The 19758-nt window shown below is 40.1% G+C and overlaps 2 protein-coding genes across 5 annotated transcripts; both read right to left on the bottom strand.

Moving 5' to 3' along the window:
* Positions 1-5604: 5604 nt before the first annotated feature.
* RB195_016698 (uncharacterized protein) lies at positions 5605-5805 on the bottom strand (the record flags this gene model as incomplete). Its single annotated transcript, XM_064183345.1, has 1 exon — positions 5605-5805. The coding sequence occupies one exon, from the start codon at positions 5803-5805 to the stop codon at positions 5605-5607; it is 201 nt and encodes a 66-aa protein (XP_064039226.1).
* A 752-nt stretch (positions 5806-6557) lies between these two features.
* Positions 6558-18931, bottom strand: RB195_016697 (uncharacterized protein; the record flags this gene model as incomplete). Of its 4 annotated transcripts, none has more annotated exons than XM_064183344.1 (29): positions 6558-6590; positions 6734-6812; positions 7723-7752; positions 7934-7944; positions 9342-9373; positions 9671-9707; positions 9786-9860; positions 9913-10080; positions 10559-10636; positions 10715-10772; positions 10840-10864; positions 12405-12454; positions 12518-12650; positions 12724-12838; positions 13237-13299; positions 13368-13402; positions 13471-13545; positions 13614-13697; positions 13765-13851; positions 13913-14045; positions 14146-14199; positions 14261-14331; positions 14711-14741; positions 14800-14877; positions 14954-15008; positions 18184-18382; positions 18445-18523; positions 18588-18654; positions 18912-18931. In XM_064183344.1, 29 exons carry the CDS (start codon positions 18929-18931, stop codon positions 6558-6560), a joined length of 2055 nt encoding a protein of 684 aa, XP_064039222.1. The 4 variants fall into 4 exon arrangements, with proteins under 4 accessions (XP_064039222.1, XP_064039223.1, XP_064039225.1 ...); XM_064183343.1 differs by having other exon boundaries at positions 9786-9854; XM_064183341.1 differs by lacking the exons at positions 6558-6590; positions 6734-6812; positions 7723-7752; ... (7 more) ...; positions 10840-10864; positions 12405-12454 and having other exon boundaries at positions 12645-12698; positions 12758-12838.
* Positions 18932-19758: the final 827 nt, after the last annotated feature.

Genomic DNA, 19758 nt, shown 5'->3' with positions numbered 1-19758 from the left:
GTATGAAGTCATGATCGCTGCAGAAACTTTGAAGATCGTTCAAACAACAAGAAACTCTGAGGCAGAAATAAACATCTCGCTGAATAAAAGAGCAACACAGCGCGCGAGATTCAAAAGAGAAATTTCCACGGAAAATCTTGAATCGGATCAAAATTCACATCACTTTCAATGAGCCTTTATTATCGGAGTTAGGGGAAAAAGTGGAAACAGCACTAAACATCTGAAAAGAAGTCTGTAGTTTATCCGAATTAGATCTACGGATCAAGTACCGTATACATGTATCATGGATCCAATGTTAGTATTCTAATAAGTATGTACTTAAAAAACTCGATTACTCGAATATTCAAAAGATCGAATAATAAACTTCCGGGAATCCTCTACGTCTTCGAATATATTCGCGTTCGTTTACCTTCTGAAAATTGGAGATACATAGATAGACATTATTCGTTTACTCGAATACATTTCAGTGTATCGAATATTCGACATCCCAATATTCGAACATTCGAATCTTTCCGTCGTCGAATGTTCCAAGAGTATTCATATGTAGATTAAAGCGTTCCATCCTGATCTTCTTCCTTGTCAACTGTCTGATGTTTGACCATCCTTCTCTTTATTTTCGTGACCACATTAGGTTCATCAGCGATTTTTCGAGTCACTTTGGTGGTGTACGAGAAATTGAGAGGAACTTGTTCTCGTAAATGTTTATATATATACATTTTTGAGCCTCTTCGGAAGCAGTTTTATGTCAGTTTCCATTCCATGAATCCTAATGTACATAGGTGCGGGGAAAAATCGGTTCTATTGATCGATGATCGAGAATAACGGCACTTCAGCCATAGAAAAATCGAGAAATAACGATGATCAGTCAGTAATAATAGCAATCTTTCCCTAAAGACTAGTTCTTTTCAAAAATGGACTGCTGAGGTTGTTTACGACCAGTTTCTCCGCTGCTGCATTAGTCACACATGTACCACCATAAAAATTCACAAATTCAAATTTATCGATTATTTTTGGGCGAAAAGCTCAGGTCCATACTTGAATCGCCAACAGCTTAAAGGATCATTTCTGACCAAATTGAAAGCTGAACATTTAAACAAACAAAAATGATCTCGCATCTGATCATTTATTTATTTTTATTCATTTTTCACGTTCTCTACAGCAGATAACAAATAAAAAAAAATAATAAAAACAGGCAACAAAAACAACAAATATTTATGTTTCCTTGGAGTTTCAAGATTCTCTTCTTGAAAGTTCGATTAATGATTTCTCAGAGATCACAACTTTTCTCCACACTGCGCCATTCGTTTTTTTCCGTTTTTTTTACCACAAAAAGAACAACCATGAAAGTCATGATCTCGGTGTGCTATTCATGAAAATTGATCAAGAGAGCATGTTCATAATTTCTATTTTTTTAATAAATAATTTCATTTCTTTCTCTATAAATTAATCATTTACAAAATTAGACAAAAAGCATTTTATGCATAGCAAATCTTGGTGGTTGGTTTAGCGCCAATTCTCGAAACAGGCTGGCTTAATTTGAAATCAGTCCGTTGTCCTAAAAGTCCGTAAAAGTTCGTGGCGATTTGTGACAATAGCTATAAAATCTTATTTCGACAACTTAATGGTCATAACCAATGTGCAGTTCGCAAAAATATCGTAAAATTTTATAGCTATGGTCACAAATCTTCATTACAGCGCAATTATCAAATATAATAAAGTTAGCAAATAGGTTTTTGATATTGTTCGGAATCTGATGCGTAAGTCATTGCGAAAATTTAAATTTGAGAAGGAAAATGAGTTGGTATAGAGAATCTCTACTTCTGTTTACTAGTATTTACTTCGCTTATGAAATAAAATACGGAAAAAGAGGCGTAAACTCCAGACATACCCTTAAAATCATGTGGGATAACGTAGAATAATTAGAAATTCCTATTGTGACCCCATAGAAATTTCTTCATGAGAAAAAAAAAACCGGAAAACCTCCGATACCTAATAAAATTCTTATTTTCTTCTTATGATAAAATAGTCACTGTATAGACACGCAAACAGGTGGATTCTAAAAAAAAATCTATAAATATGATGAATATAACAGTAACAAGTACTAAGAATATGACAATTTGTTAAAATTCCCTGGGAACAAAGCGAAAATACAAACAGGGGCTTCAAATCTGTGATACACTGGTGTCTCACGTCATTAAAAACGCCTAAAAATAAATGAAAATGAAATAAACTTAAAAGTGACGGGTGAAGGACTACTTTTCAACGAAGTGATACGAAAAAAATAGAAATTCAGAGAAATTACATCGTAAAATTTCGTATTTCTGCAAAATTACTTACCACAATTACTACGATTACTTTGCTGCGATCAAATTGAATAAAAATAATAAAATTTAATAAATTATCTGAATTTCTTTCTTTAATGGTATGGAACTGTCAAAAACGACTCCAAAAGAAAAGCTCTAAAAAAAAGCTCATTTCACGGACGAGTCATTCCAGGATCACCGTTCTAGGAGTCAGGAGTATTTTCTGTTTTTTCCCTTAGAACAAACGAAAACAACCTTAGAGCAGGTTAGATTTGTTGAGTAAGAAAAAACTCCATGAACAAATAGGGCTTTTGGATAAGTTTGACGTCAGATATGATAGTAAATAAGTAAATAAATAAGTAAATAAAAGAGCTGTACATAAAGGTATTCATCAACGACGAGATAAAAGAATGGTGCGATGCAGGCTATGCGATTAGTGGTGCGATGCGATGCGATGCGATGATGATGCGATGGCGTGCTGTATGTTGCACATCGAACATAATGACAAGGTGAATATAACCGGATCCAATTATGGTTTACGGCCACCCGGCTGGTAATTACTGTCATAGTGGCTCGACGAAGCGAACGAAAACCTACATATATACACATCACTTTCAACGAAACGACCGCCACACGATCGTTCGTTCGGAAATCTCGAAAATCGATCAATAATGGGGTGACACACGGTTGTCAGCAATGGGCACTAACGACAACACTGACATTGAAATGGATAGGATCAAATCTGTAGATCACGAGGTTCGTAAAGACCTGAGCAGTCCTGAGATGGATGAGATCATGGATGGATCCTGAGCAGATTATTCTCGGTGACTCTGAGGAATCCGTTCAGTGGAAAACTCTGAGGAATCCGTTCTGTGGAAAAAACACACAACTTTTGAAGAAGCTACTCATTATTTTTGGCATACGGTAATTCTATATTTCTGTGACATCAGCAAATGTAACCAGTTACTATTCTAGATGGTTAGGGCTGTAATAATTCTTCCTAATAGAAAAAAATTAAATAAATCTATGGCGTGCTCACAAAAACGAAATCAAGGTTTCTTTTTTTTTTTTTTTTTTTTTTTTTAAATTTTCTATGCTCTAATTTCAGGAAAATTATTGTTGAAAAAGATACTGCTTTGAAAAAAAAAACGTCCGGTAGTTTATTAATCTTGAATTATAGAAATAATATAGAAATAATTGACATATTCTTTAAAAATGGATTTTAAAAAAAACTTAGATTAGATGAGAAGAACATTTCCCAATAACTATAAATTTTTATTACTCAAGAAAAAAAAAGTGCGAAGAAAAAGTCCAAGAAACAGAGGAAAATGCCAAAACAAGAATAATGCTCAAATGATCGAATAGCAGTATTCCTCAGCTCAAAAAATATTTCTAAAAAAATATGATAAAATGAGATAAAATAGGATAAAATAAGATAACAAGTTAAGATAGTAAAATAAAATAGTGAGATAAACAATAATAGGATAGAAAAAAAAAAACAGATTGTAGATGACCTAACAATTAATAGTTTAATTAAGATAGATGAAGTGTGAAATCACAACAATTTTTTTGAAGAAAAAAAACCAGGGAAATATTTAAAAGTTTAACGTATAACTCGCTCGTACAAATTAATCATGAACAGAAAGAGATTCTCAAGTACGGATGCAGTATCCGCGAAAAGTTTGCGATTGATATTTCGGATGACAGTAGAGCAATATTAGGTACATAAACGTCATATAGTGCAAGTCCGCAATCACACATATCTGCACTATCCACGATAAACGCCGTTAAGGATCATTTTGTTACTGTAATCGTATGTGAAATTTCAAACAAGTCACAAGAAATAAAGCGCAAACGACGCTCGCCAGCCTGGCGAAGAAAAAGATCAAAAAATCAATAGGCGATCGATGATACAGCGCTACGAGCCTGCACCCCTGCACTTTGACACTATTGAGACGTTGGGCACGCACTCATTCACGAACACGAAATGATGATCGTCGACCAAGGACGAATTGGCGTGCTGCCAGCACGTTATTGATCGATTCCCCGAGGTTAATTGAGCATATGAGTAGGATACGGTCATCGGGTCGGCTGTAGAATCGTGTCGCCTTAATGACTGGACATTTGGGGATGCAATAGCTGATTTCAAATCGATCTGTATCGACAGGTAGATCATCCTGGTGATCTCGTAAAGTTACAACTTTACATTATTCTGGACATACCATTTGGTAGACCTAGATTTTTGAGCTACTGTAATTACTGAGGGGTACTTTAAAAAAAATTTGTCCAACGGATATGAACGACGAAAAAAAGCATTAGAACGCTTCACAAACACGTACATGCTATCAACTGTAGGCTCCACCCACATGCATGATATATCAAATAGAGCATTTGTACATGATTTTTAGATCCGATTTCAGCATTTTCTGTTTTCTTTTCTATATAGTTCCTAAATGCATGCCTTATCTACCATTATTTATACTAACACAAAAATGTTCATTATTATTTACATTTTTACATTTATTTAAAATTTATTATTATTTTAAATTTCATTGTACAACATTTTTATCATGGAGGAAAATGCACGATTAAAAATAAATTACGACAGATAAATTTAAATGATAAATAAACGATATAAACGCAAAACGTGTGTGTGGCTGTTGAATCCAGTGTTTTTTGAAGACACGGGTAAAAGTTAGAAAAAAAAACATGGAATCGGATTACTGTATGTTCGAGTACTTAATTCACGCATCGCAACGTTCACGTAAGCGTTGATTTCCGTTACGCAAAATAATAATCATCACTCGAAATTGAACTGAGAACTCTATTGATTAAAATTTTCATTTAATGGTTAATTTCGGGAAAAAGTGATTTTTTTTCAGTAATATATGACTGATTAACGCTGTCCATAACTAACTGCTTGCTTATATATGTCAATTTCACGTAAACAACTTAATGTTCCGTTTCCTTAAGGGTAAAATTGGTCCCGAATAGATAATGGGTTGTTTGGGCCCAGAAACGCTAAGATGTCGTCAATGTGTGATCGGGTGGTACTTGACCTGTTTTTGAGCCCGTCATTGACAAGAGGTCGAATAAAAACTTGCGAATAATAGGCGTTAAGCACATCATAAAAGTTCGCACGTTATGTGAATGGTACGCAAAATGTCGAGAAACGATCGTAAAATTGCACAAATGAGATGAGATATGTGAGGGCGACGAAAAAAACGCAGCCGACGAAGTAAAGCAAGGTTGAACGAGGCGAGCGAGCGAGCGACGAGCGAACGAGCCGCGTAACGGATCGTCAACAACGAACGGATCGTTTTCCCGAACTGGACATTTGCTGTCCTCCTTCGCCTCCTCCTCGCCTCCACCTCGCCTCCTTCGCCTCCTCCTCCGCCGTCAATACTACTAACCCTTCACCACTACTATCGGCGATTGAGTAAAGGTAAACAATTGCGCAACGTCCACGAATTGTGGATTTTACGACGAACGATACGCGCATTGAAAGGACACACACATACACACGTATTCACGACGTGTACATGTACGTAGATGTTATCAGCACGACGACGATTCGACAACGACGTCTTCAAACCGGCATAGCCGGTCCTCACACGATTTTTATGTCCATTAATATATGTTACGGGAATTTCTTGCTAGGAATGACATTAAAATTCCGCATTCTTTATAGAGGGTGTTTGATAAATGCTATAGATTAGCTCCTCTTTTTTCTGGAAGTATTGTTCCTAACAGAACGAGATAGAAAAAAATTCTTAAATAAATAAATTGCACAAAAAAGTTGCAACTAGCCTAATTTTGTGACTTTTTTGGTTTTGGTTGGTTTAAAGGTCATAAACAATGAATACTTCTTTTTAAAACAATTTTGTCGCACTTTCAAAAAAAAAAAAAACAGTAATTTTACCGTCATCTCAGACAGTCTCCTTGTTTTTCTAATAATTATGTTTACCACTACTGCTGTCACTTGGAAACAACAATGTTCGATTGAAATTTGCACGAGAAATGTTTGAAAATTCGAAAAAATATTTAAAAAAACCAAAAGTTGTAATTGTGTGCTGTTTCTTTGGTGACTCAAATCGATGGCTTCCCAAAATTTTTCAAACACTCTCACACCTTTTCTCAGTGCAGAAATTTCTCGAGAAAAATCAACATAACTTTGTCTGACTTATTCATACAACACAAAACATTCTATAACATTTTATTTCGACAAAATCCTGAAGGAAAACTATGACACCACTATTCTTCAACTATTTTTTTCTCGACTTCGTTCTGGAAAAGAGGACTTTTTCAAACTGAAGTTTTTAAACTGAAATTATTTGCCCAGGATAGTGAACTCAAGGCGATAAAGCTACAGTACCCTTTCCACTATAGTGATGAGAATGACGTATAAAACCACGAAGGTACACACAAACCTTATAATTTGGTGACACGGATGGTTTCCGAGCTTTCGGCACAAATTGTTTCTGATCCAATGCTTGAATCAAACTCGTCCTATATAATTTTAAAGATTTAATGATAACTCCTTTAAAAGATTAAATGATAAGTTGGAGGTAGTTCCGCAGCATAACGAACGATAAATGAATGAAGGTATAGTCGGTGCAGGATTTTTTCATCCGAGTTACCGCCATGCTACCGCTGCAGCGCGCCATCTTTCTCTGTCTAACACTCACTTCCACCTTTCTAAGCTGCGATGGTACAAAAAAGCAGAAAATCTTAAGATGAACATTATTTTCCACTAAAATTCCTAGAATAAGTGCGTCAGGGCTTCACCCGATGTTCTCCAGTGATGAGTTTTTTGTCAGCAAATTATTTTATTACGGATATTTTGGATATTTATCATTTCCGGGGAATAGGAATGTAGAATCCCCTCGTTTCTAACGTCTAAAAACTGACTTCACAGGTTCTCTTCCACAAACACCTTCCTCTTAACCCCTTTTAGCGCCTATGACGTAGTTGGAGTGCATTTTTTGTCCGGGCGCGCGCCACTAAAGGGGTCAAAAAAGGGCCAGGGGAATAATAAGGTTTTGCAGCTCTTATATGGATCTGTGCTATACGATCACGTAAGAGAAGCGTGCTTAGCTGTAAGATCTTAGGAAATTCCCTGTTCTTTCCCATTTTTCTGGATGAAAAAATCCGGCATTTCTGGATGGGAGCATTCCGACTCAGGTTTAGGGCAGTTAAAAATATTATTATTATTATTATTATTCTAATGGTAGTTTTGCTTCGGAATAAAAAAAGAAATTGTTCCAGTGGATTCAGGCGTACATTGATTAATGAAATGTTAATTTTTTTTTAGTAAGACACAATAATGGATCATTCGATAAATGTCGATGCCTCAAAGTACCGTACTACCACCACTGAACTAAGTAATAGAAAAAAAGAATAAGAATCTGAATCATACCGTGGTTCCACCAGCATACGCACGTGGACCCTGCACGTTCACGGAAATCGGTGTACCCGGTTCCACGTTGAATGTGATTCCTTGAGGTTTTGGATCTGCGCCTATCACGGATCCGTGGACAGCAATAGATCCGGCGGCATCCGCACGAGAATCTTTACCGGAGGGCGCATTGCTCGCTCGTGTGCTACCTGTCGTCGATATGGAGCCGGACTCTGCTGGTTGCTGAAAATCAGGACACTAAAGATCAAGTTGAGCGGTACCGTTTCCCTTATGCGTTCTTTTCGTTATTCGATTATATGTACTGCCTCATACTACAGTATGCAGCAGGAATAACCCCCACATTTCGAAAGAGAATGGAAAAAATGGTACGAGGTATCAGCGGAATCTTCCCATTTCCCAAGTATAGATATAATTTTTTTCTCTTCAGTTTATAAAAATATAATATATAATCCAAATGGTGGCTTTGACGAGTGAGAGACATTTGGAGGCGTTCCTGGAAGTTCTACATCACCTTCACCAGCACCTCAAGCGAAAATTCTTCAACCTCTCCTTGAATGGACAAAAATTAGTTTGTCCATAGACCGAGGACGATAAGGTTTGAAAATCCTTGGCCCTGAGGTACCACCACAGAAGAAAACTTACAGAGATTTAATTTGTGCGAGCGCAGTTGGCCGCAGAGCTGTCCAAACCCGAGGAGACGCGATGTCTTCGGCTGTCCCCACATTTTTCTCACATTTTTGAAGAATACAGATGATTTTGTCTTTAGTGCGCAGATCATGCTGCGCTTTGAACTCACAGGAAAATCCCCATCTATAGTTTGGGACACTATCACTGGCACGCGAGCCGAATCGCGTGCGAAATGCGCGTCCTCTGGGTCAGAGGTAAAGATTCGCCAGAATTTCTGAAGAACAGTTTTCACTACAAGGCCTCAATGCTTCCTCGAACATAGTTTGGTGATTACTTGAAACATTATTATTTTAACCACACAAAAAAAACGGACCGCACCCTTTTACCTGCTTTGGGGACCTCAAAAGTAATCTTTTCGAAATGGAGTTATTTCTGCAGCACTTCATGTGATTAAAACCTCAAACTCAAAGCTGCAGCTGTATTATTTCGTCCTAAGAACTTCTAAGGATTTATTTGTGTTATATATATTTTTTTCTCCACATTTTTTACGCCAATAAAAATGAAGTTATTATTGAATGTGGTTGGGTAGCTGTAGTGCTCATACTGAACAGCATCATCCCGTTACTTAAAGGCATCACTCCACGAATCTGAGGTGGTACGGATTTCAGGTGGAGAATTTGTATACGGGATCATACATTATGGGTAGGAAGGTGATTCCGTCCATTTCTTTATAATTGCTGTAAAAAACCGCCAGGAAGATACGGCTTCGGGCGTTCTGGCGCACTTTTTTCTACAAGGAGTTCGACTGGAGCGCGCCAGCCTTGTGCAGCGCCGCATCTTCCGGGCCGTTTTTTACGGCAATTAGGAAGAAATGAACGGAATCACCCCCTCTCCATAATCCTCTATCGCGTGTACGAATATTCCACTTGAAATCTGCACCACCTCAGATTCGTGGAGTGATGCCTTTGAGGATAGGTAAATGTAAAACTCACTATTTTCTGTCCACTGAACTCAATCGGTTTGCCTAAAATGGGGAAATTTTTGTTAAATTTTAGAAAAAAAAGCTTAGCTTCAGTTTTCTATGAAAACCTTAGTGATATTTAGTGAGTGACGACGTGCTACGCGCAAAACAAAAGACAAATAATGAAGAGGAAAGCTATTTTGATGTATGGGCTTGTTGGAACTGTGTAAAAAAAAAATAAAAAGAAAGAAAAAAAGAAAAGAGAATAGAGAATAAAGAGAACAATAAAGAATTAAGAGAAAAAAGGTAGAATAAAAGAATTTTTCTTGAAATCAAGTTCTAACATAGAAATCCGCGTACCTTGAGGTCGTATCGAAGGTGAAGGGGCGGACACATTCTAAAAACAGAACATATGTAGATGATGAAAAATACCAAGGTTCATGTCTGTTTCCAGCTAATTTTTAATTATTTTCACCTGTTCGGTTCCAGAAGAGTGTGACGGTTGTCCGCGAAGCACTAGATTTACTGTACGAACCTTGTCATTCTGAAACTACATATATATGCGTTATGGTACATCAAAAATTCCCCCTTTGCTAACTTACTATACGGTATCGACTGCTAGGCGGTGTTTCACGATCGGATCGCGACGGTGATCGTTTCGATCGTCGCGAGCTTCTATCGCTTCTTCTTGAGCTTCTCGGACTTCTAGCCGATCGTTTTGATCTTCTGCGATCGCTTTTGCTATAAGCGCTTGATTCTATGTCAGGAATCTGGAAAACGCGGATAGATGACCGGAGCGGACTTTAATTATAGGCATCGTACCACGAATCTGAGATGGTGCAGATTTCAGGTGGAGTATACGTATACGGGGTCGTAGATTACGGAGACCGGGGTAGTTCAGTTCATCTCTCCCTGCACCACTGCAATCAGCCGCCTCCAGAATGCTGTTTTGTACGAGGCCATCTCTTTCAACGCTCCACCCTTTGCGCCGCTTCCGTCCTGCGATTCGTCGAAAATCAATTCGGACTGCCCCGATAGGCAGTAGCGGATGCTACGCGCGCCAGGGTGGCGCGCTGCAATAGAAGGCATCGTACAAAACAGGGGCCGGCTGCTTGCAGTGATTCAGGGAGAGATGAGCGGGACCACCCCGGTCTCCATAATCAACGACCCCGTACACGGATACTCCACTTGAAATCTGTACCACCGCAGATTCGTGGTATGCTGCCATTAAGGGAATCATAGTCAAACCGGTGGTTCAATAGCCATATTACAGATTAATCGAATCACATAGAGCGCAAGCATAATGGTAGCAACAATAAACACCATCTAAATCCATGAATTTCACATGAATTAGGTATTTTGAGAAGCAAAACCTCCGAGAAAAAAAAGGGACTCAAAACTTACTGCCGAAATAACGCAAAGCACATGCACGGCGCTCTTCCACCAAGTAGTCATTTTGAATCTAAAACAAATCTTTACGCATACTTGACGTTAACGATGGATACAAAAGAATACGGTAGATGGATTACTGGAGGATTTGAACACAGACAACTGCTAGCCGAGGGAATTTAAAGCAAATGAAACGCCATCATTAAGTTTTCGTAACATAGAGTAAACAAATTCATCACAGTAACTGTGGTTACGCGAATGCCCATGCAAACATTGTACATAGTTGCCGGTGTTTATGTTTGTCTTGGTGACCGCGACGCATCCGCAGCAACTCAGAGACATTATATACTTTCTCATCGCACATTCCTTCTGCTTTCTATTCTACTTCAAACGAATGCGCTAAATAGATGCACGAGGAAGTATCAGCATGGGAGTCTACAAGCGGTATAATTAATCTTACTATTAACTTGTTTAAAGAGAGCGGGTGTAGCGCAGTCGGTAAGAGCCCGCTTCGACCGCAGCACGGTCGATAGTTTGAAACCGCCTTAGTGAAATCCTCTACTTCCACCCGCGTAGTTATGCGATAGCCGCCGCACTCTCCGCATTACATAAAGAATATCTTTCGAATCCAGCGTGGATCCACTCAGCTTCCCTTGATTGTCGTAAAAACGAAGTGAGATGACGTTTTTTCCTACGGAATAATTTGCCACCCTTGTGCACGCCCCGCATCTGCGAACGAGTGGACAAAGGAGACCGCAGCGTGAGTATAGAAGAGCGTTCTAACGTACCTCGTAGGAAATAAAGTGGTTCCCACATCGTTTTCTACGATAAGTAGGAAAATTTGAGCGCAGCCACGCTCGTTCCTGTAATCATCACAACCCGAACTCTACTTTTTCCCGGGATTTTACGTACTACGTCAATTTCGTGATACGCTGCCTCGAGGTCTTTCCGAAATTTACCACATATTTCTTTCGACTGGTATGTGTGTCCGCGCCTTCCTGCACAGCTCTCCTGCAACTTAACACTTTTGCGATTTAAAGGCATCACCCCACGAATCTGAGATGGTACGCATTTCAGGTGAAGTATTCATATACGGGACCATAGATTATGCAGGGAAAGGCGATTCCGTTCATTCCTCCCTAATTGCTGTAAAAAACGACCCGGACGATACGGCTTCGAGCGAACCGGCGCGCTACTTTCTACAACGCGCCGCGTCTTCCGGACCGTTTTTTTTACGGCAATTAGGAAGAAATGGACGGAATCACCCCCCCCCCCCTCTCCATAATCTACTATCCCGAATACTCCACCTGAAATCCGTACCACCTCAGATTCGTGGGGTGATACTTTTAAATTAAATTGTAAAAAAGAAAGTGTCTAATGTTAAATAATCCACTTGCGATGCCCCACCACGTTCGCTTCAACTCAGAATCGTTTGAGGTTCACGAACGTGTGACTGACCTCCACAGTGACTTGGGGAGGCTAGCCGATGTCTCAAGTCATTCAATTTTATCCTCCCAGACAAGTCTGGTACCAATTTATCGAACACGGAAGGATGGAGGGCTTTGTTAGCACTAGAGCGGATTCGAACCTCCGATCGATCGTGCAGGCAACAGGAAGCTCTAACCGACTACGCTACATCCGGCTCACGATTTAGATTATGAATAAAAACACAATGTATGTAGTGTGACGAATGCCGTTTATTAACACAAGATCTCTTGTAGTATCCTTGTTTCGTGTCGCTTAATTGCAATCTTCCTAAAAAATCACATTTATATCAGCTAAAACCAAACAAATTCGCATAGAGTAAGCTTCACTCACTTAATAATCTTCTGAATCGTTTTATTGCGACAAAGTGGACGTTGAAGATGGTTTTGTCGGCTTCGGCGCTTCATTCCGATCGGTCGATTTCTGTTTATTTGACATTTTACTCGATTGCTGATCGGTTTTACTGCTGTATTCGCTTCCAAGTGTTGTCGTAGCTGTTGTTGTAGGTTCGGTGCTGGTCGTCAATGAAGAGTTTAGACCAGCTAAGGTCGCATCTGGTGTCATAAGGATGACCTTCTCGGATGGTTTTGGATTTTTCACTTGAGGAAGTGTCTCGAGTTCTGAGGGAGAATGTGCTGTTCTGAGCGAAGGTGGCTGCAAAGAAAGAGCAAAAACTTCGTTCATGAAATAACTGATGATTTCTACAAAAAGAAAATGCTGGACTGAAAAACCGAGGAATAAAAGAGTACTGAGAAGGAGAGCGGTTGAAAAAAAGATGAGAATGAGTTATAGGGAATGAGAATACGAATAGAGAGGAGGAATTGTGATGAATGAATGAATGAATGAATGAATGAATAAAAGAAAGATAAATGACTGTATTAGGGACAAGTGAGCAAGTGGACCAATGTACGGCTTATTGAATGCTTGACCGATCAGTCAATTGATCGATTGACTGAATGAATCCATAAATTAATAAAAGTGTAGATTTGTTAGTGTGGAAATGAATGGAGGAATGAATAAATACGTGGGAAATTTGATTTTGAAAAAAGTACCATCTCTTCGATCCTTTCACCCCGTGTTTGTGATGAAATAGCAAGCACATTACCGTAATCTTTCTGAAAAATCACAGATTTTTTCAAAAAAAAAGTGAGCAGGTGACTAAAAAAATCAAACTCTAATTTACAGTGGTCGATACTAGTGGTCTATCTTTAACATCCTCTAAAATGAGAAACTATTGTTGTTTTTAGAAAAAAATCCCCCAAAAAAAAATCGACAATGAACTCCACCATGTGGCTTCGCGGACGCACTTGTGGTACTTTTTCCAACGCCTGTACTGGTTGACACTGATGGTGCCGATTTCACTTTAAAGAAAAAAAAAATGTTTTCTTTCAAAATCAGAAGTATGGGACAACAGGTGACGTTGTCCCACCTTGCGGTTCTACCGCCGTTTTTATGTCTTTCTCTTCGGTAGGGGTAATATCGTTCGGGTTTGGTGACATGGGTTGAGTTGCATCTAAAAACAGAAACCATGTACGGTACTCAAAAAAAAATTACAGTAAATCTCATAATTGATAGTTTACTTAATGATGGATCTATTGGGGTTCTCGTCACTTGTTTCGTAGTGGTATGCGTCTCGATAACTCGTTTAGTATATCCCGGCTTTGGTTCTAAACAACACTACTAAGGCCGGGACAATCCCGAAAATCAATCAATAACAATCAACCGTACCCGTCACTCTGGTACGAGTTTTTGTCGTCGTTACACTCAAACATGGAGGAGCATCTGAGGAAATCGCAGTGTAAATTGCTTCTCCATTCGGCCCTCTTGAGTTACTAGTTAATACGGTGTTTGGTTTAGGGACCTAAAGCGATAAACGATAAGCGATACTTGCAGAGTCTGCAATTGCGACCCCACACGGTGCCCTAAAATAACATGAAACGTACAGTTTATCAGTTACTTACGTGAATTATTTCTCCCGGCACACTGGGGTCATAATACAAATTTATGATGACAGGCTAAAAACGATAAGTTTCTACAGCATGTATGGGATTTTCTGCAATTGCGGATCAGTTATACCTCGTCGATGTAGCCACGCCCTGAAGGAGCCGGTTTCTTTAATATAACTGGGATAGATGAAATTAGTTGCCCTAAAATTGCGACAAGTTGATAAAAACGAAATAATCTGAGAACAAGGGATGGTGTCTCGAAAATACAAGCTTGCCTCCCTACTCATAGGCGGAGCTTACATGAGAGGGCGGAGCATGCATAAAAATTTGCGCAAAAATTCTATTCAGTTTCTCATAAAAAGGGCAAGATCATTTTTCAAAATGCTATCCTCTGGAATTTCCCCAATTCCACCTAAAATAATCCCAGTGTGCTTTTCGATTTCTTTTGGAAAAAGTTTCCCATTTATGCTGAGGGTTCCTTATTTGCGATCAAGCTAACTCAATCCGTTCTGTAATCACTGATTCTTCTCCGCCCGTCTACTCAACCATAGAAGGATAAAGCTCAGTATGTTGCACTTACGATGACCGATTGTGGAAGCTGGGTGTTTTCCCTGAAACAGGACTGAGGGCAATAAGAAAAGTCAACCAAAACACATTTGCGCTGGTTACCCGCTGCGGGACTTCCATCCTCCACTCTTCTTTCTGTGTAGGTTCCCATATAACGTTAAGAACGGGTGGAGAAAGAGGCTAAGCAAATCTCTGATTACTTATCATCATCACAAACCTATAAAAGTCAAGGACAATCTAAGATATAGAAATTCACCGTATCTCCTGAGCTTCGGCTGCGTGGCGGTAGACCTTTGGCTGCATTGCTGATGCTGGAAATAAAGTGATTTTTGTTGGAGAAAGGTATTGGAATAAACAACCAGGACATAATGGGGAGAGGTCACAGAACAAAATCGATCTTGTGCTTGCCCTGGAACGCAGGTGGATTCAGGGGACTGACTCTCTACCTCTGATGTAACAGGTCTGACTTATAACGCCCTTGTATATCGGTTTCAATTGAAATGCGCGACAGAGTAATAAGAAAAAGTCTCCTTTCTCCAGGGAAAGGTCTAGAACGGCACCAGGAAGGACAAAGGGGTGAGAGGGAATCTAGGCTGCCGAAACGGAAAACGACTAGGATTAGGGTGTGTGCATACATATAACACACATTCGTTCACACTGGAAGCGGTCATTGAAGATGTGATTATGCAAGCAAGGAAGATTTGCTACGACGTCATCGGAGTGAACGAGACGAGAAAATGCCACCCACAGAACGTTAAAACTAGAAATGAAGAAGGATTGTTCTTAGGAATATGCGACAGTAGAAGTAACAGTCCTTAACAGAAGTATAGCAAAGAACAACGACTCTTTCGAACAAGTTACAACCCGAATCGGACGTCTGCGAATGAGTACATCTGGTTCAACGCCAACTTTGGCTATTTCGTCGCTTACACCAAAAAATCAAGCTACGAAGAAGAAGAAAAGTCGATGCCTTCTATAAGAACCTAGAGAGGCTCTATAGAAAACCACACCTATTACAAAGTCATTGTTCCTGCTGAGTTTAACGCCAAAAATAGCCACATCGGAACCCACGGCCTACAACGAAACGGATAAGGAGAGAGGTTTTTTGAGTTCATCATGACGACTGAGACCACCTATGGGAGCCCGCAATGCCAAAAGCCCTCCTCTCTACGCTGGACGTAGAAGTCACCTGGTGGACAGTAATGTAATGAGATTGACCACATCATCGTGAGTAACATGTTTTGCCTGACGGATGCCGCTGTGGTGTCAAAGTTCTAAACGGGACTAGACCATTACCTCCTCTCTCGAGGATTACCTTTCACACAGAAAGAAGAGGAAGAAGCAAAGTTCAGAGAGCGAAGTCCCAGAACTATCATTAACTGGGATCTCTTCTCTACGCTAGCCGGCTTTTGAAAAGGTTCCGTTAACGACAACATCGACGACGCCCATCGAACACCCTTACGACAGCACGAGAAAGGTTGAGAGTTTCAAAACCACAAACAGGCGAATGTCTCCAGTATCTTTGAACAAACACACCAGAGCGGAACACCACGTGCACAAGGCAACCAAAAGCTCACGTCGGAGCTCACAAGGATTTGCAGAGTGGCGATAAAACGAGATCTTAAAGAGAGAAGACCAGAAGTATTGGCTGAAGCTGCAAAAACAAGAAAGAGCGTTTGCTATGATAGTCGAGATTTCAAAGACCGCAAGAAGAAGGAGAAGAAGGTGACGAACGAGAAGGGAATTAGAGAAAATTATCCACGACTTCTGCTCTGACCTCTCGAGGGAAAAAGGACAGATTATTCCAGAAGTTCTCCCTTACGAAGTACGACATTTTATCATCTCGATAAGAAATCATACGGCTTCCAGTCCCAACATGATAAGATCTGAGCATCTGAAAAATTTACCTCGTCGGAAGGCAAAACTCCTAAACACTGAAAGGCCAGCAAGACCGTGTTGTTGTATAAGAGGGGAAATCCACAAGATAACGCCACCATACGTTCACTTTGCATGGTCATGGAAGCCTTGGACGACCAAGAAGTTCCTACTCAGTACATAAAGGTACTTCGAGAGTTGTACTGTTACTTCACGACCAGAATTTCGCCATTCTACAAGAATATCGTCAGTGACGTGAATGATACAATTTCACCTAAAATATTCACAGCTACCCTCGAGAACACAATGCGAGAGTTGGAATGGGAAGACATGGGAGCGAAGAATGGAGGGGAATGCCGACCCAATCCGACGAGACATGTGGACGCATCGGTCTTCAGCTGAATCTGCAAAAAAATGTTCATGCGTAACAGATTGCTCTCAGATGCCCCATTTACTCTCCACAGGACTAACACATGCACATGCAACAGCTACGTTCCTCTAGGTCGGAGAATGAACATAAAGAAGGAGTTGACACCGAGCTAGGCAGGAGAAAACGAGCGCCTAGAGAGCTTAAAAAAACATCAAGGATGTGGTGAAGAAGACCACGAGCACTCTGCGCCGTGCACCTCTTCAACATCACAGTACTTCCTACTTTGCCCTGTGCTTCAGAAACCTGGACACTTCGCAAGCCGGAAGAAGCTGCTGTAAACGTCATTGAACGCTCAGTCGAAAGAGAGGTGCTAGGAATATTCCGCTTCACATAAATGAAGGACGGGATTCGAAGTTCTACCATACAGCCATCGAAGATCAGAGACGCCTCCGCATTTGTTAGGGAAAGCAAAGTAAGGTGGGCCGTATACGCGACGCGCTTCAACGACAGCCGTTGGACCAGAGCCGTGAGACTGGGTTCCACGCGATATTAAGCGTACTGCGCATATTAAGCGCGGCACAGCGACCACCGACCCGACTCTGAAGACTCTTCACGGAGTCCTTTGAAGGAAAATATGATGCTCTTCGTGTTCGCTGGACCAATTCGTAAAATAACGGAAGTCAAGATGATGAAGATGATATTTACTATTGAGGCTGAGAAGTGAAGTTGGCATAGCTGTCACTCTTTAGTGTGTGTTTCTTATATCGAACAAATCTTTCAACTTTCTGGTCTCATCCTTTTTTCCAATTCCTTCCATTTTCCGCGGTTTTTGTTCGCTTCGTTTGCCATCATGCAAATGCCGTTGCTAGTCGATGCCTCTTGTCACATGACGGTTTGATTCACGATGGCAACCGCTTTCTTTTTGGTCCTCCATTTTTATTCTTTCTTTCTTTTTCTTTTTTTCTGCCAAAGTGAATAAACGGGGAATGTAGGTTGTCTTTCAGACATGAGCACCTACTTCTGATACCAAGGCAGAAGACAGTACTTATTTTTCGAGAAATAAATGATGTCCTGAGAATAAAGTAGCTGGATTGATTTTGTGCGGCCACAGTTCTACGTTCTATTTTACGCTAATTTTCTTGAGAAAGCGAAATTTAGACAGACAAATTCAAATAATCACTTTACATAAACTATTTTAAGTCATTAAAGTATCAATGGCGCACATAGACTCAAAAACTTACCGTATAGTCTTATCCAAGTCTCTGTCAGATAATATTGGCTGCATCCCTGATGACGGTGCCGTACGCTCAGACCGTAGATGAGCGGGACGTTCAATTTTCCAGTCGAGCGGGGTCGAATCATGATCATCATCTTCACCGAGATATTCCATTTCTTTTCGAACTCTTACAGAAGATGGTGATGGTATCTGTTCGATTTCTTCTTAAAGAAGAATCTAGCAACACCAGTGCAATCAATAAGTATTGAATGCGTGTATACGATACCTCGATCAGGATTTAACGTCCGATAACACAACATTCCTAGCCAATAAACCATCAGCAACGTTACCGTCATTAATAGAATCTGCAAAGATTTTCCAGACATTATTTGCTCAGTAATCGTTATCGATCGATTGTCACTAACGTACCGATGAAAGCAGTGTGAAGATGTCTATTCGGTCTGGCCACAAGTCTCGGTATGCTATATACTCGCCTCTGGAACAGTTTAACTAATATTACTAAGTTTAGTAACAGTTATTTTTGAAATTTATCGTTGATGTGGTCATGTGGTCGCTTTTTGGATAAACAGAGACCAACCAATGGGGGCTGGTCTTAGACACGCCCTCCTAGGCGGCATCAATTGTTCTAGTCGCATATGATTGGCCTGCTACCGCCTCAGAGCCAAAAATTGACGGACAAGCGAAACGCAAAAAAAGCGTCCCAACACTTAAACCTAGACCTAAATCACATACTTTTGAAGTGTAGCTCCCATCTTCTTGTGGACAACCTCCAGAGGAGAACACGTTTAATGAGTGAACTTTACTCACTATTATGAATTGTTTACGTTGTTGTTATCATCTATTACAATGGGATCTTTGAAATTTCGTAATAAACAGAAACCAACCAATGGGAGCTGGTCATGGTCACGCCCTCTCAGCCAAATCTACACTAATCTGTTTTTGAAGTGAAGGAAAAAAGGAAAAGAGGAAAAGGAAAAAAGACATTGGCATCGTGAAACGTTAATCTCTGGCCATAAAGGACAAGAACAACGAACGCAAGGGTGTTCAGGCCATGAATCTCTACTGAAGAGAGGTATCCGGAAGAGTTCAATCCAGAATACTGGAAGAGTAGGATATGATTCTGAAACGCATCAAAGCATGCGTGTGTGAAGAATCAATGGTTTATTAGTTTCGAAGAAAGGTAACCAAAGACCTACGAGAGCTTTGCTTAGCCAGAACTCCCAGATCCAACCATAACGTGATTTAAAAAGAAAGATCTATGAACCGACATGTCCTGAGCGATTCCGTAGAACCACTCTGGGATTGAAAACATTTTTTCTCCTCAACTACACATGTTTGTTTATTTACTCTCATCACAGGCACAAGGGTAGGTGGTGAGCATCGAGTTAGCCGACGAACTTAAGGAGTCATGTCGTAACGTAGGTCCAAGGTTAGCACAACCAGTAAGACACACAAAAACAAGAGACGGAGGGAAACAAGAGACCTTTATCTTCTGATCAGACTGTAGCTCATGAAATTTTTATTAGTATTCATACGTAAAGTAATTTATTCCACAAAAGGACTTGTTTATTTTGGTGTT

This window comes from Necator americanus, chromosome II (assembly GCF_031761385.1).
Source record: "Necator americanus strain Aroian chromosome II, whole genome shotgun sequence".
In the NCBI taxonomy this organism is placed as follows: Eukaryota; Metazoa; Nematoda; class Chromadorea; order Rhabditida; family Ancylostomatidae; genus Necator; species Necator americanus.
Note: the sequence above shows the minus strand (reverse complement) of the source record. Positions and strands in the feature narration are given on the sequence as shown.